This window comes from Camarhynchus parvulus, chromosome 2 (genome assembly GCF_901933205.1).
Source record: "Camarhynchus parvulus chromosome 2, STF_HiC, whole genome shotgun sequence".
Lineage (NCBI taxonomy): Eukaryota > Metazoa > Chordata > Aves > Passeriformes > Thraupidae > Camarhynchus > Camarhynchus parvulus.
Window position 1 is genome coordinate 117,024,687 of NC_044572.1, and position 17,461 is coordinate 117,042,147.

The 17,461-nt window shown below is 42.1% G+C and overlaps 1 protein-coding gene and 7 non-coding genes across 8 annotated transcripts in view; 1 reads left to right on the plus strand and 7 right to left on the minus strand.

The window, feature by feature from the left end:
* Positions 1-7,416: 7,416 nt before the first annotated feature.
* The window catches only part of DNAJC5B (DnaJ heat shock protein family (Hsp40) member C5 beta), a 33,386-nt gene continuing 23,341 nt past the window's right edge, over positions 7,417-17,461 (plus strand). The window contains exon 1 of the mRNA XM_030943245.1: positions 7,417-7,523. Coding sequence (XP_030799105.1) covers positions 7,417-7,523 — 107 coding nt within the window. The remainder of the gene's footprint in view (positions 7,524-17,461) is intronic.
* Positions 10,266-10,338, minus strand: TRNAA-AGC. The gene has a single exon. It is a non-coding gene; the product is annotated as a tRNA-Ala (tRNA).
* Positions 10,667-10,755, minus strand: TRNAY-GUA. Its single transcript is given in 2 exon segments — positions 10,667-10,702; positions 10,719-10,755. It is a non-coding gene; the product is annotated as a tRNA-Tyr (tRNA).
* Positions 11,869-11,957, minus strand: TRNAY-GUA. The gene is given in 2 exon segments: positions 11,869-11,904; positions 11,921-11,957. It is a non-coding gene; the product is annotated as a tRNA-Tyr (tRNA).
* Positions 13,785-13,857, minus strand: TRNAA-AGC. Its single transcript has one exon. It is a non-coding gene; the product is annotated as a tRNA-Ala (tRNA).
* TRNAY-GUA lies at positions 14,187-14,275 on the minus strand. The gene is given in 2 exon segments: positions 14,187-14,222; positions 14,239-14,275. It is a non-coding gene; the product is annotated as a tRNA-Tyr (tRNA).
* TRNAA-AGC lies at positions 14,935-15,007 on the minus strand. The gene has a single exon. It is a non-coding gene; the product is annotated as a tRNA-Ala (tRNA).
* TRNAY-GUA lies at positions 15,327-15,415 on the minus strand. The gene is given in 2 exon segments: positions 15,327-15,362; positions 15,379-15,415. It is a non-coding gene; the product is annotated as a tRNA-Tyr (tRNA).

Genomic DNA, 17,461 nt, shown 5'->3' on the forward strand with positions numbered 1-17,461 from the left:
CAAGAGGAATGTAACTTCTTGCTGTAAAATTTTGGGCTTGACTGACATCTAAAAAGTCTTATTCTGAAGAAAGGACCTTAATCCAATGCTCTTTTCTTTGGGAAATTGTTGGAATATCTAACAGCATGCAGTAAAGTTCAGACAGGGCACTAGATGTCCAGAAGCACGTGACACAGATCTGGATAAAAAGAAATTATAAGAAGAGCATCTGGGGACATAGCAATTCAGAAGTACTCTTCCTTCTTTACAAAAATCAATCTCCATGCCTTAACCAGAGGCCCAGCACATCTTGGCAGAAGCATTCTTTTTTTTCACTGTCTCCATCATTTACCCTTTGACCATCTTGCTTAGCTAGATGTTACAAATACTGATATCACCAGAGCATAATATTAAAATATAAAACACAGGAAAAATCCTGCGAAACTAGAACACGCTACCCCTGTATACACCCTTTCTGAATTCACATATTATCAGCCTACCATACTTCACTTATATCCTCATGCTCTACTTGTGTTGGTTCTTCTTTTTCCAGCCTGCCATTCATTCACCAGTGAAAAGTCATCAGCCAGCAAGAGGTCTTGTTCCAGTATCCTCACCTGCGTTCTTTCTCTTGGCATGTCTGCTCAGTCACCAATATAAATTCCAACCTCCTTGTGGACCACCTTTTTGTTGAACAAGGCACAGAAATTAGCCAGAATAGTAATCATAGCAGGGAGGTTTCGGGGAAAGCAAACAGGGACACCCAGAGCCACTTGCCCAGAACCATGTCCAGATGGCTTTTGAGTATCTCCAAGGATGCAGACTCCAAACCTCTCTCAGCAACTTGTGGCAGTGCTCAGTCATCCTCACAGTGAGGAAGTGTGTCCTGATGTTCAGAGAGAACCTCCTCTATTTGTGAGTTTGGAGTCTGGGCCAATTGCCTCTGGTTGTGGCACTGGGCACCACTGAGAAGAGCCTGGCTCTGTCCTCATTGCACTCTCCCTTCAGACATTTGCACACATTGATGAGTTCCCACCACAGAGCCTTCTCCATCCTGGACAGTCCCAGCTCCCTCGGCCTTTTCTCACAGGACAGATGCTCCAGTCTCTTCATCATCCTTGTGGCCCTTTTTTGGACTCTCTTCAGTATGTCCACATCTCTTTTGTACTTGGAGGCCCTTATCTGGACCCAGCACTCCAGATGTGACCCCACCAGTGCTGAGTAGATGATAAGGATTATGTCCCTTAACTTGCTGGCTTTACTGAAGCATGTCAGCAAGACAGTTTATTTCAATTGCCAAGTTCCTCAAAGTAAAATCTGAGATTTTCTTTCCCTGCCACAACTGGAAGAAAGAGTCAAAAGCTGTAGGTTCTCCATAAAGGTCAGGAGTGCTTTATCTGATCACTTGTATCTCCTACATGCTTTGATGTTGTCAGTATTAACCCTATCAGATTCAACAAACTAAGAATCTAATTCAGCTTTTTAAAATTGTCTTTCTTTGCCTTGGAAGTTAAAATTCACACTGCTGTTAAGCAATGACGCCAGTACCTTCATGCACGTGTATCTCAGCTCCAGGCTTTAAGTTCTTGAACTTGCTATGAGCCTGGAAAAAGAGGGAGTGGTAGGAGGAATGACTAGAGTGACTCAGAGTCCTTCAGTCCTTAGCTCTGGTTATGTGTAACTGGAGGCTTCTGAAGCAACCCCAGACCTCCTGTTCTGTCTGGGCCATGTTTCAAATTTTTTATGTCTGATATTCAACTTTGAATTTCCAGGCATGTTCTGATTTGCCTGGTTTGAAAATACATGCAATGTATACATTAAATGTAAAGTATAAACCAGATTTTTTAGATAGAACAGCTTGAAACTGTGTTTTAGTTTTGCATTGCCTGCCACAGTGGTCTTGTGGTGCACTATCAGGTGTTACAATACAAAACCCATAAAAATGAATGAGAAGAGTGAACAGGCAATAAATTATCTGGTTATTCTTCTAAATTGTATAGCTGATCTGACAAAAAGATTTATGACAATTCAGCAAATTTTGAGTCTTTTAAAGATGCTTTAGAATATGTTAAGGATACAGAACACCAAAAGGGACAAAACTCCCTAGATTTGCTGGGATTATGTTCACTTCCTTCAAAGAAATCAGAAGAGCTAGCAGGAAAAGCAAGGCAGGATGCAGAGCGGTCCCAGCTCTGAGCGCCAGAGGGAGCTGGATCCACACGGAACTGCAAATCCCAGTATGTGCCAGGAATGCAGAGCAGGGATCTTGTAATAGGATGAATATAAATACAAGGGATTTGGATAACTTGGAAGTGATTTTATTTTCTACCTGATTTTACTTCTTTTCCCTAAATTTCTTCTTACCGTTAGAAAGAGTACATTTTCTTTTGGTTTGTATAGCAAGAATGATAAAGTAATTTTGAAGATAGCAATCAAGCATGCTGATTGAATAATCCGCTATATTGTGTTCATGCAAGGTAATAAAATTAGCTATACCTCCTCTGTTGTTAATGTCCTGGGAAAGATACTTTGACTATACTATTTTGACTTCTCATAACTATGAAAAACACATTTTAGATTGAAATGTCCTTTGCCTTGCTCCCATACAAAGCTGAAATTTGAGGGAAGATTTGAAATTAAGAATATACCTCAGAACTAGAGAAGTGTTAAAATCATATGCTTACATTAAAAAGCATCCAGTTAACAATTTTTTATCAGCTATCCTCTTGTTGTTTTGTTTTTATATGGTCATAATTCTATAATCATAAATATACTTTATATATATGTGATCATAACATACTTTATGTATTTGACAATAATTGTATAATATATGTGATATATATATATATGTGTGATATATATATATATATATATGATAATAAATATGCTTTATAGACATATACTTCATATGATCTTAACTATACAACCCACAATTCCTGTCCTCCTGGCTCTGCTTATGGATGGTGGGGGATAGATATGAATGAAGGAGCAAATTTGAGCCTGGAACAGGGTGCTGAGGGGAAGGTGTTTCAGTTTTTGTCTCGGTTTCTTACCATCCAAATCTCTTTTAATTAGTTATAAATTGAATTCATTTTCCCGAAGTTACATCTATTTTGCCCATGATAGTAATGGGTAAGGGATCACCCTATCTTTATCTTGATCTTTGAACTTTTCACTTTATCCTCTCTTCCCATTCTGTTGAAGGGGGGATGGTGGATGGTGTGAGGTGGGTAGAGGTCCAGCAGCCAGCCAAAGTCAACATAGTCCAAAGAATATGGTTTGGAATTGTGTGATCTAGGAAATTTTTGAGCGCAAAGGATGAACTATTTGGTTCCAAGGATGATACACCAAGGAAAATTGAGGGTTTTTAAGTCTCTAGCATTTATAGTCTTCTCTGTTTCAAATGGAAAGGAATGGCTCTCTAGGTTTTCATGGTGTAAGAGCAGAAGTTCCATCAGAATAAAAGACGACATCCTACATCTTCTGTTTTGATATAAAAATTTACAGGAACTCAGGACTAAGTCCTAAAGGGACTTCTTCAATTAATACTGTTTTGGTAGAAATTATATAGTAAACCTAAGCCATGGCAGGTCTTCAAGAAGTGAAATATAGCAAGTGACTGTTTTATGTTTAAAACAATATATCTGCATAACAAAAAAAAAAGACAAACTCAATACCCTATCAGGAGTGAAGCACAGAAGAAGAACTAACTCAATACACAGCTGTCCCAAATTTTTTGGTGTCATTAACTCTTGGATATATCAGCTTTTAGTCTCATGAATGTTTTATTTGCTCTTTCATAGATCTTCCTGAGAGATAACCAACTGGATACTGGACAACAAAAGACGTAATCAGACTCCACTGACCTGTTTAACCCTGATTGTGAAGGATGAAAAGCAGCAGCTGCTTCCTGTGGAACAGCACTTCTGGTAGCACTTGCTTCTTTCATTTGGGATGATATTGGCATAAAGACATCAAGGTATTAAACTCATAATGTTGTGAGTTTATACATGCCAGAGTGTGTGCCACCACTTTTTGAAGCAGGTATGTTCTTTGAATAACTTTGCCTTATTTTTCAGCACTAATCCAAATGAACTATGTGTATTGTAAGAAAAAAAGGTATATTATTACAACCTCTGTATAAGATGCTTAATGCTGGGTAGTGTAAAATCAGCACAGAAGGAGCTGAAGTTAACTGGGGTCCCATCTTCTTAGGAGATATGAAATTGTTACCAGAATTTGGAGTGTGTTTTTAATAGTTTTATTGTCGTTCAAGGAAGAAAACATCTTCTTGACTTTGTTCTACTGGAACAAAAATAAGTAGCTCAAAAATAGGATTCTAATGTAATTTCAGCCATGAGGAATGTATCTAGTACTAAAATTGTGACTGTTACATCTTCCTTAATAAGGAGAGTTTAACTTTTTCTAGAAAAGTATTGTCTCATTGGACTTCTAGTATTTTTATAGGGCTGCTTTAAATAAGTAAGAAATAATTTTGAATAGCTAAAGTTAAAGCTTCAAGTTGATTAATCATTAGAAGACTGAATAGGCTACTGAGTCTAAATTTCTATAGCTGACTAGGTTATTAAAATTATTTTATGAGAAAGTGCAAATTACATGACCTTGTAGTTCTTCAAAATTAAATCCACCATAACTTTAATTTTGGTTTATGCTTCAGGGCTGCCAGGTAGCTGATCAGCATTATGTCACAGATTTTTAACTAATGCTGTATATTTGTGACTTCACATGGCTACTACCATTACCTTGTGCACTAACAGGCTACATGTGCTTTGCATGATTCCAATGCCAGGATAGATCCCAGGATTATGCTAAATATGCTCTGTGCATGCCATCATGAACAAAAAGCATGTGTTTTATTACTGCAGGTGGTAAAGTAATATCTAGATACTCACATGCATTTTCATTTTCTAATTGTTAACTTAAAACCAAAAGTTCAATACATTTAATTGAGGGATTGTTTACCACACTTAAAAGTAGAAAGGTATTTTTTTTCAGCAGGTCAAAGGACCCTTAATTGTGAGTTGGTTGATCAGAAAAAGAAAACATCAAAGTAAATTCTATGTGCCAGAATTACTACGTGGATTATGTTTCTCTGCGTACTTACATGGTATTTGATTTTCTTTTTCATATTGAATAATACCAAAGAACTTAAAAGTGTTACATGATTGGTTCTGAACCAAAATGTGGCTTAGTAAATAATATATGAATAATGTCATGATAGTGTTTCTAGCTCAGCAATGAGAAGGGTGTAATAAAAGAGAGGGTAGTCTTACCTAACAAAGCTGGTTTACAGAAATTTTTCATATGGCTGGGGTTACAGCTCACTTTTAGGTTTTTTCTGTGATCACTTTTCAACATTTGGAGAGGCAGCCAACATTCAAAGAAAAAAAAAGTTTTGGTGAGAGTTTTGTTGTGGCAAGTCTGCCATCAATGAGCTGTAGCTCTCTCTTATGAATCATAGGTATCTATATCATGTGGTTTAAATTATGGTTTATGTAGAATCCTAGAATGGTTTAAGTTGGAAGGGACCTTAAAGGTCATCTAGTTCCAGCCCCCTACCCTAAGCAGGGACACCTTCTGCTAGATCAAGTTGCTGAGAGCCTCATCCAGCCTGGCCTTGAAAACCTCCAGGGATGGGGCAGTTCCTCTGGGCAACATGTTCCAGTGCTTCATCACCCTCACAGTGAAGAATTTATTCCTAATATCTAATCTAAATTTAGCCTCTTTCAGCTTAAAGCCATTCCCACGTGTCTTATTACTGCATGTACTTGTAAAAAGTCCCTTTCCACATCTCTTATAGGCCCTCTCTAAATATTTGAAAGCTGCTAGAAGGAGTTTCTGCTCTTTGAGTTTCTTTATGTCACTGCCTAGCATTAGCTAGGTCTGGTTGAAAAGTGTTTCATTCTTCAAATCCAAAAGGATGAACTGCACATTATAAGGAGGTAGTCAAATACAACTGGTTTGTCTGCTTCTCTTCTGTGAAAAAGGAAGGAAAAAATGTTAGATCTGAAGTGGACTAAATCTGTCAGTCTGCTTGCACTATACTGTAAGGGTACCACGTTAAATTTATCATTAATTCCGTCCTAACTCTTGTATCTCAAATAAGATAGGACCCTGATAGATGTCAGTATTTCCCACAAAGAATTTTTTTATAAAGTTACTTTTATAATACCAGGGTCAATTCTTGGTATCTACTCTCATGTAGGTCCAGATTCACTCCACTGGTTCTGAGGGTCATGGTTGGGAGTCACAATATCAATCAGGTTGGAAAAGATCATCAAGTCCAATCTATGACTGAACACCACCTTGTTAACTAAACCATGGCACAAAGTGCCACATCCAGTCTTTCCTTAAACACCTTCAGGGACGATGGCTCCAGCACCTCCTCGGCAGCCCATTCCAATATCTAATCATTCTTTCTGTGAATAAATTCTTCTTATGTCTGACTTAGACCTCCCCTAGTGTACCGTAAGCCTGTGTCCTCTTGTCCTGCCACTGGTTGCCCGGGAGAAGACACCAACCCCCACCTGGCTACAATCTCCTTTCATGGAGTTGTAGGGAGTGGTAAGGTCACCCTTGAGCCTCCTTTTCTCTAGGCCAAACACCCCCAGCTGCCTCAGCTGCTCCTCATCAGACTTGTGCTCCAGAACCTTCACCAGCTCCATTGCTCTTTTCTGAACTTGCTTCGGCACCTCAATGTTCTCCCTGAATTGAGGGGCCTGGAACTGGACACAATATTCAAGTAATTCTGAGCACACTGTGGAGATAACGGGGAGAAAGTGCTTGGCTAGTTGTTCTTGGAGTCTGTATGTCTGTTGACAATATAAGGAGTCTAGTTTGATTCAGAGTCAAATTTAATCCCAATTTAAGCGCCTAAGATTGGTGAGGCTGAACTTGAGCCCTTGTGTTAAGAAAGCAAAAATTCTCCACTTCATTGCATTAGGTAATACTCAGAGGTACAAAGCTCCTACCCCACTGTAAAAAGTCAATAGCCTCCACAAATAGTGGAATAATTCCCCCAAGACTTAGTAAAGAAAAATGTAAACAAACACAAATAAAACTAGGTGGAAATAAGGTGTTTGAGTATTAATGCTATAGCAAATTTATCTATTCATTTCAGTGACAGCAAGACATCAAATCTTTAATATGAACATTCTACCCAACACAAAATCTTCTGTTCTTTGGTTTTTGCTTTTCCATTTTCTAATTTTTTCCTAATTGTAAAATATATTAAAAGGACAGAAGATAATATAGAAGAGATTTTATTCTAGATTCACTTTCATGTATTTTCAACCTTTTGCTGCCTGAAAAAAATCTATTAAAATGAATGGTAAGAAATGCTACCTCTATATACTTGCAGTCCCTGGTATTTTAAATGATGTTCTACATTAGCAGCTTTGGTAATGCACTGCTATCATGGCTGAACAAAGGCAACGTGCTTTGTCAACATCAGGTGAAGCGTTATATGAAATCCTGGCACTGGAGAAGGGAGCAACACATGATGAGATTAAAAAGTCCTACAGGTATGTAAAATGTGCTTTGCAATAGGTCTAAAAATGCTTATTTCTGGCATGATTATGATGGTAAAATCTTTTGAGTTGCCTGTACAGTAGGCATTCATTGTCACAATCCTTTCTTCTTTTAAAATTTGTGAGCCTGAAGAGGATCAGAGATGATGCAATGTGAATCTACTGATTTCATCCCACAAGCAGTCTGTGAATAATCTGAAACATTTTAATCTAAGTGAATTGGGAGGTCAGACTGTTGGGATAAACTAACCTGGGCTATGTGAATACTGCACCCAGTTCTTGTGTTAGTATTTTTCCTGAAGTTTGTTGAAAAGTAAAGCTAATGCAAGTGCTGTAATGACAGTTTGAGATCTAGAGTAAGAGACATGAGTTCAATCAGTTTATCTTGTCAGAAAGGAAAAAGAAGATTATTTAGAAGAAATGAAAAAGATAGATTATTTAATTAGAGTGTGTAATGTCCTTGAAGGGGAAAATTCCTAGGTGTGAGATAGCTGTTCACTTCATGAAGGCAGGCATAACCAAAAGCAGAGCTTGGGATTTGAAAATTATTTGAGCTGAAAAAGAGGTACATGGTATTAACTGTGAGTGTAACCAACTATTGAAAAATACTGGCACAGAAATGCTAGGTTTTTTATTGAAAAAGAAGAGAGGATATTAAGAATAGTTTGAGTCAAACACAAGTTATCAAAATGGTGGCAAATATTTAATTGTTGAAATTAACAAGACCTAGAAGTAAGACCAGAAGATTTTATGGGTAATTTTGCCCTTAAATTTGCTCAGCTGCTGTTGAAAGACAAAAAAATTTAATGTCACATGTGAAGTAGATGTTCTTGACTCTGAAGTATATCAGACATGTACTTGCATGTTTAATAAATATTGTAAAATTTTTATTAGAGCACAATTCTGGCTATTGTTAGTTGCACTGTATTACCAGGCAAACTTAACACAGCTTACTTTTCCTATTGAATATAAGAATATATATTAACTCAAAAAGGTTTATGAACTAGATCTACTTGCATCATTTAGCTTGAATTTTGGCAAGACTCTGTCCTCCATGCTTTTGAACAAATTGCATTTCTCCTGCTTTCTGTTCCTAAAGGCACATATTCAATGAAGGCAAAAGTAGTGAATGTCCAAACTCTTCATACAATGGAAGTATAACTATTGACATCCCATGGTTCTGCTGTCTTGCATAATTATACCACTGGGGAAAAAGCATACTATGGTATCAAATTCACTTATGACTTGCACCTTCTGTGTCTCTGTAGTACAGCCTGGCTATAGAAGTCATCTTCTGTCTCAAACTTCATGTTTCCAATTGTTTTTACATTTAATTTTCTGGAAATACCCAAAGGAGAAAGTTGTCATGGAAGAATGTAGAATGCAATTAACTCTATTTAATGCTGAGCATGAATATGGATGATTTACACAGTGATCTATGGCAAAACTGACAGTGGTGCTTCCTCCATCTTTATTAGTAATTAGAGAAAAAAAAGGCTGCTTCTGACTAAAGTGGAAATGTCAGAGGGATTCACTTTTAATAGAGTAGCTGTAAATATTTGCAAGATAAAATGATGAGTCAGTCTCATAGATTTGCTTTAATTATAATTTAATTTATGTTAATCCAAAAATCTGCTGCTGAAATGGTATTCTTTAGTACAAGGTATAAAACCAGCCATACCTGATTCTGAGTTTCCTGCCATTATTAATTAAGTCACTGTTAATTATACCGCCACAGCCCAGGGCAAAATTTGCTTTTTAATAAACATGACAGACATGACTGTGTGATTTTATTTGGAGTTTGGCACAATCTAATTTATCAGGGAGTAAAGCTAATGAGCTTTTAATCAGCAGAATTTCAAAGATCTGTTTATCTTCAGTATAATACAAAAATAATTCTAGAATCTTTTTTTTGGCATAATAAATGAAACGGTACTTTGACTTATGGTTTCTTGTCTGACAGTGAAGTAATATGCAGAGAGATAGATACTGGATTTCTTTTCTTCAGAAGTTTCAAAAGATCCTGTTTGATAGACTACTTACAAGAAAATCACAGACTCATAGAGTGGTTTGTGTTGGAAGGGACCTTAAAGATCATCTAGTTCCAATCCTCTGCCCAGGGTTGCTCAGACTAGACCAAGTTGTTCAAAGTCTCATCCAATCTGGCCTTGAGCACTTCCAGGGATAGGTCATCCACAGCTTCTCTGAGCAACCAATTCCAGTGCATCACCAACCTCACAGTGAAGAATTTCTTTGTAATATCTAATCTAAACTTTGCCTCTTTCAATTTCTAGCCATTACCCCTTGCCGTATCACTACACCCCCATGTCAAAAGCCCTGCTCCAGCTTTCTTGTAGACCCTGCCTAAGTACTGAGAAACTCCAATTATGTCACACTAAAGATTTCTCTTTTCCAGTCTGAATAGTCCAAATTCTTCTGGCCTTTCCTCCCAGGAAAGGAGTACCATCCTTCTAATGTAATCTAATCATGTTGTGCCTCCTCTGGACTTGCTCCAAAAGGTCAACACCTCTGTGACAGTACAGTGGTGACTAAGAAATTTATTAGAAAATATGTACAGCACTCTTCATGCCATTTAGCGAGCAGGGATAATGGCTTAATCATACCTATGCCAATGGCCCCTTCTACTCCTGACACAGCCTCTGGGTGCACCCCAGGTTCCCCACAGCCACAACAGGACACAGCACCTATGGTCCAGGCAAGGGGAATGAAAAGCATTGGAGAATGCGGGCATCGATCCCGCTACCTCTCACATGCTAAGCGAGCGCTCTACCACTTGAGCTAATTCCCCTCCCTGCAGCCTCTCACCCAGCTCCTCTCCCCTTCCAGGCACCCAGCCCTGACCCAGAGTGCTCTGCACCCAGAGCCTGTGCCTCCCATACATATCATTCTCATAACACCAACCCACCCACTCACATTCCAGCTGGAGAAGATTTGGCCAACTTCAGAGCTCAGAATCACCATCCCCTGCCCAAGGGTTCACTCAAAACTGCTGGGGCAGTAGTATTCCCAAACTTAGACAAGAGCTCACAACTAGGCACTCACTCTGGGGAGGCCCCTGGGCAGAACCAAAAGGCAGTGGTGCCAGTGTGGGATGTGTGTGAGAGGCAAAAGGTGACTCCTTCGAGCCGGAGTTGAACCAGCGACCTAAGGATGGCCGTGCCAGGGAGCCTACAGTCCTCCGCTCTACCAGCTGAGCTATCGAAGGAAGCATGGGAACACCTCCAGAACCTCACCCAGCACTTTTGCCAGGCCACAGTGCACCGTCATGCCTCTATTACCACATCTTCCTTCAAACAGCCTCAGCTCCAACATCACACCTCCTTGCTCAACACCTTAGTCCATCACTCATGCAAACCACAAACAGAAATGCTCCAAAAGCTCCTTGGACATCATCTTCTACACATGGACTCTCTTCATGGCCACACAGACCTTACCTAGATCCTCCTGCATATTACTTTGATTCGTTTTCACTGTGCTGTCTTTTGCTCTCTGCTCAGGCATAAGACAAAACAAAATTACAGCCATTTCTCTGTTCTGTAACCTATGCCTAAACACTGCAACGAGTCCTCCAAACATCTCTTTCTCCAAACTGAACATGCCCACTCTCCTCAGCTGATCCTGAAAGAGAAATCTATCAGTTACTTAAGATTCTTAGCAGCCCTCCACTGAGGTTGATTCCATTCCATTGATGTCCTTTTCTGTACTTCGCTTGATACTTGAGAACTGTCAAGCAAAGAAAGAGGATAATTTCTTCTGTTAAACTGCCCGTAGTAATCTTGATACAACCCTAGATGTCTGCCTTATCTGTAAATTCAGGGCACACCATAAATCTCCTCAGGGGACAGATGGACCTCTGGTAAAGGGCCATGTGTCCAAGCAAGGGGAATGAAAAGCACTGGAGAATGCGGGCATCGATCCCGCTACCTCTCACATGCTAAGCAAGCGCTCTACCACTTGAGCTAATTCCCCTCCCTGCAGCCTCTCACCCAGCTCCTCTCCCCTCCCAGGCACCCAGCCCTGACCCAGAGTGCCCTGCACCCAGAGCCTGCGCCTCCCATTCTTATCACTGTCACACTCCCATTCTTATCACTGTCACACCAACTCATCCACTCACAGTCCTGCTGGAGGTGACTGCTGACAGCACCCATGGTCAGAATCACCATCCCCTGCCCAAGGTTCACCAAAAAATGCCTTGCCTGGTTATCACAGCTTAGGCAGGAGCTCATGGCTGGGCAGCTCATTCTGGGGAGTGCCCTGGGCAGGATCAGAACAAGGCAGTGGTGCCAGTGTGGGATGTGTGTGAGGAGCAAAAGGTAACTCCTTCGAGCCGGAGTTGAACCAGCAACCTAAGGATGGCCGTGCCAGGGAGCCTACAGTCCTCCGCTCTACCAGCTGAGCTATCGAAGGAAGCATGGGCATATGCCATGAGGACCTCACCCAGCACATACTCACCCTGCATTTTTCCCAAGCTGCAGTGCAACATCATGTCTCTATTACCACATCTTCCTTCAAACAGCCTCAGCTCCTACATCACACCTCCTTGCTCAACACTTTAGCTCATCACTCATGCAAACCACAGAAATGTCCATAAGTTCCTTGGAAGTCATCTTCTGCACATGGACCCTCCTTAGGGCCATACAGAGCTCACCCATGTCCTGCTGCATTTTCCCTTGATTCCCTTTTACTCTGCTGTCTTTTTCTCTCCGCTCAAGCATAAGAGAAAAAAAAAATAGCTATTTCTCAATTTTGTGACCTACATTGATGTACCACAAGGTCATCTGCAAGTCCTCAGAACCTCTCTTTCTTTAAACTGAACATGCCCACTCTCCTCAGCCCATCCTTAAAAAGAAATCAAGTGATTCCTTGTGATTCTTGGTGGCCCACCACTGAGGTTGTCCCATTTCATTAATGTCCTTTTCCGAACTGGGCTTGATCTTTGAGAACTGCCAAACTGTCTGGGTTTAAGTCAAGCTTAAACCCAAACAGTAGTAGGGGTAGACACCTTAAAACTAGTTACTTCCCATTTATTTTTAGCCAATCCCCTTCCACCAATAAGTAGAGAGGAACATGAGTAGATATAAATGAAAAATAGGTTTTCCAAATAAATAATTCTTTTCCAAATTTTTGGTAAATAAGTTTACCAAAAATGTGAAATAGCAACAGACAAGAAAAATAACAATAATAATCACTAGTTGCAAAGTTTCTAAATCTCACAGACTCCCTGCGAACAAGGAGAGATTAAAAGTGGAAGAGAAAACCCTCTGCCCAAGATGGCACTCTCCATGAAGGATTGCATATGGAGAGACAAAGACAGTGGCAACCCTCCCCCTCTTTCAACTGCTTGTGGACAGAGAGAACAAAAAGAGAGAAAAAAACCCCAAAACAATACAGATACCAAACCTCCATGGTTACAAAAAACTCCCCCTAAACAACAAGCAGCAGAGAACATGGGCAAAAAAAAAAAAGAAATCCTCTATTCCAAAACCAGACAAATGCCCTTTCTATCTCTCTGGTGGCAGCAGCTCTGTCAAAAAAGGCACTCCAGCAGCTGAAACTCAATCCAGCTGGAACTTACATGGGGACTTCACATTTTCATGAGGAGAAACAGCAGGCAGTTGGCAGGAGTGACTCAGACTCCATGCCTTCCCACTTCCACTGGACACTGCCGGCAGGTTGGGACAGCCATGTAGAGTGGGGCTGTTGCGCTTTTCTTGGTGTGACGTTGTGACTGTAGACAAGTGAAATTTGCTTTGAAGCAGTCCAGGACCACAAAATGTGGCTCCTTGCAAGTCTGAGGCACCCCTCTCAGGAAAGAAGACAAAAGAAAACCAAGGGGAGCTTCTACCCCACTCTGCCTCAGCTCTCTCTCTGTGAGAATGAAAAGGAAAGAGCAAAAACCAAGAGACAAGAGAGAGCTATACCAGAGCGACCCTGGCTTTTAGAAGATCTGGCAAGGCCACAGCCCTGCAGTTCCATTTCCAGCCACAAGGCTTTCCAGAGAGAGTAACAATTCTGGGCACAGATGGATATGGAATACAGTAATATTTTGGGTTACGTAGGACACAATCAAAGAATGAGAAAATCAATTAATTCATTAAACTGCCCATAGTGCTCTTGATGTTATCCTCCTCTGCAAATCCTGGGCACACCGTATATTTCTCCACAGCCTCCCCAGAGGTCAGATGGATGCCTGACAAAGGGCCCTGTATCCAGGCAAGGATGAATGAAAAGCATTGGAGAATGCGGGCATCGATCCCGCTACCTCTCACATGCTAAGCGAGCGCTCTACCACTTGAGCTAATTCCCCTCCCTGCAGCCTCTCACCCAGCTCCTCTCCCCTTCCAGGCACCCAGCCCTGACCCAGAGTGGCCTGCACCCAGAGCCTGCACCTCCCATTCTTATCACTGTCACACCACTGACTCATCCACTCACAGTCCTGCTGGAGGTGACTGCGGACAGCACCCGTGGTCAGAATCACCATCCCCTGCCCAAGGTTCACCAAAAAATGCCTTGCCTGGTTATCACAGCTTAGACAGGAGCTCGTGGCTGGGCAGCTCATTCTGGGGTGTGCCCTGGGCAGGATCAGAACAAGGCAGTGGTGCCAGTGTGGGATGTGTGTGAGAGGCAAAAGGTGACTCCTTCGAGCCGGAGTTGAACCAGCGACCTAAGGATGGCCGTGCCAGGGAGCCTACAGTCCTCCGCTCTACCAGCTGAGCTATCGAAGGAAGCATGGGCATATGCCCTGGACCTCACCCAGCACTTTTGCCAAGCCACAGTGCGCCATCATGCCTCTATTACCACATCTTCCTTCAAACAGCCTCAGCTCCAACATCACACAACCTTGTTCATCTGCTCCATAACCTCTTTCAACATCATCTTCTACAGATTAACTTCCTCACAGCCACACAGAGCTTACCTATATCCTGCTGCATTTTCCCTTCATTCCCTTTCACCCTTCTGTCTTCAGCCCTCTCCTCAAGTATAACGAAAAACAAAATGACAGCCATCCCTCTGTTCTCTAACAGAGTGTTTGAACATCATCTCTAACTCCTCTGAACTAAGTCTCTTTATGGAAACTGAAAGCACTTACTCTCCTCAGTCTCTCTTTACAGAGAATTCCTTGAGTTCCCTCGTGGCCCTCCACTGAGGTTGCTCTGTTCCATTGATGTCCTTTCTGTACTTCCCTTGACACTTGAGAGCTGTCAAGCAAAGAGGGAGAAGATCAATTCCTCTGCCAAACTGCCCATGGTACTCTTGATACAACCCTGGATGTCATCCTCCTCTGTAAATTCAGGGCACACCTTGAATCTTCCCCCAGCCCCCAGAGAATAGATGCATCCCTGGCAAAGGGCCCTGTATCCAGGCAAGGATGAATGAAAAGCATTGGAGAATGCGGGCATCGATCCCGCTACCTCTCACATGCTAAGCGAGCGCTCTACCACTTGAGCTAATTCCCCTCCCTGCAGCCTCTCACCCAGCCCCTCTCCCCTCCCAGGCACCCAGCCCTGACCCAGAGTGCCCTGCACCCAAAGCCTGAGCCCCCCTAATCAACTTTACTTTCACACTACCACCCACCCACTCACTTTCCTCTTAGGGGGGACTGCAGACAACTCCAGGGCTCTGAACCACTGGCTGTCACCAAGCGTTCACCCAAAAATGCCTTGGCTCATCATCTTCCCAAAGTCAGACAATGGCTCATGCCTGGGGAGCTCATTCTGGGTGTGCCCAGGGGGAAGTAGTGCCAGTGTGGGATGTGTGTGAGGAGCAAAAGGTGACTCCTTCGAGCCGGAGTTGAACCAGCGACCTAAGGATGGCCGTGCCAGGGAGCCTACAGTCCTCCGCTCTACCAGCTGAGCTATCGAAGGAAGCATGGGCATATGCCATGGGGACCTCACCCAGCACATACTCACCCTGAATTTTCCCAAGCTGCAGTGCAACATCATGCTTCTATTGCCACATCTTCCTTCAAACAACCTCAGCTCCAACATCACAGCACCCTGCTCAACAATTTAGCCCATCAGAAATGCTCCAAAAGCTCCTTGGATGTCATCTTCTACAGATAGACTCTCCTGAGGGCCATACAGAACCTGCTGCATTTTCCCTTGATTCCCTTTCACTGTGCTGTCTTCAGCCCTCTGCTCAATTATCAGATAAAGGACAGCATTTCCTCTACTCTGTCATCTCCTACAAGCATGAAGGTCATGCTTAAGTCCTTTGATTCTCTTCTTCAACAGTCTGAACATTCTCAGTGTTCTTGCTCATCCATGTAGAGCAGTCCCTCCATTCCGTGATGTTCTTCGTGTACCTCCACTGAGATTCCTCCATTCCATTGATGTCCTTTCCTGTGTGTGGAATCACCTGCTCCCAAGCATACTGATGGCCTTTTTCTGAGGTCACTGCACATGGTCCACATATGTCTTCTACACAGAGGAACAAATTTGGGCACTGTCATGGCTTTACTTTGCAGGCCATTAAACATCACACAACTGATCACTCATGCCCTTCCCCACAGTGGGAGTAAAATTCACAGGGTGAGAAAAAGATGGTTTATTAGGACAGAAAATAAATGGAAAGTGAAATAACAACAACAACAACAATAATAATAATAATAACTCTAATATTAATAGAACTAAAGTATACAAATCACATGATGCACAACGCAGTTGCTTTACACTCAATGAATGATGCCCAGTGAGTTCTTGAACAGCAGCTCCCAGCCTTCTTTTCCCCTAATTTATATACTGAGCATGACGCCATATGGTAGGGAATATTCCTTTGGCCAGCTGGGGTCAACTGTTCTGGCTGTCTCCTCCCAATTCCTCCCAATTCCTTTTTTCTTTCCCTTCTCAAAAACTTTGTCTGCTGTGTTTCCCCATATGATGAAGTCATCAATGTATTGCAGGTGTTCCTATTCTAGTGCAGTCTGGTTAAGTCCATGGAAAATGGTAGGGCTGGATTGCCACCTCTAGGGCAGGTGTACTGGATGCCCCTCCAAATGAAAGCAAATTGTGACCTGACTCTGCTGCCAAAGGGATTGAGAAAAGCATGCTAGTGATATTGATTGTGGCAGGCCACAATCTGGCTGCCTTTGATACAAACTGCCTCCAGTTTAAATTGAAGATCTGGCCTGTCTGGCATGGCATCACTTAGCAACAGCATGGCTTCATTCAAGGTACTATAATCTACTGTTGGTCTCCACTCTCAATCAGATTTTCACAGTGGCCATGTGAAACTGTTACAGGGCGAGTGACTCCTGCTGATCCCTCCAGGGCTTCCCAGCTGACCAGTCAGCTTATACATGGGAATCAGGGGGTCTTGGCTGGTGTGACCAAGACCACCTATATAATACAGGGATGAGATGGTTAACACCTCATTTATGTGTTCTTCGTCTTCAGTCTGCAGCCACCTCTCTTCCTCCTCTTGTTCTTGTAATGGCCCCATTTTGGACCAGTCTTCTTCCTGCTGCTGACTCTTAGAAGAGGTTCCTTCATCCCTTACTAAAGGAGCTAACTTCTACTTCCAGTATTTCTTCCAGTGAAGATGGTATCAGTACAGGTGGGTCCTTCGGTTCAGATGCAGTGTCTGTCACTGGGACTGGGACAGCCAAAGTGCCTGACATTTTGTCATCAGATCCAAAGACCTTATCCCTTGAAGATACTGAATAGTGTTGAACAGGACTTGCTAGGCATGGGCCAGGCCCCAGCATGTTGCAGTGATTTCTTTCTCTCTGGCATTAGCAGGCTGGCAGCATACTTCTTCCAAATATTTCACTAGTTTTTCGGGATTCTGAACTTGTTTGGAGGTGAAATTCCAGAATATTCGAGATGCCCATTGTCGTACATACTGGCCTGTACTATCCCACACATCCTGCCACTATATATGCTCAGGCTCAGGGCAGTTATCTGGGTGAT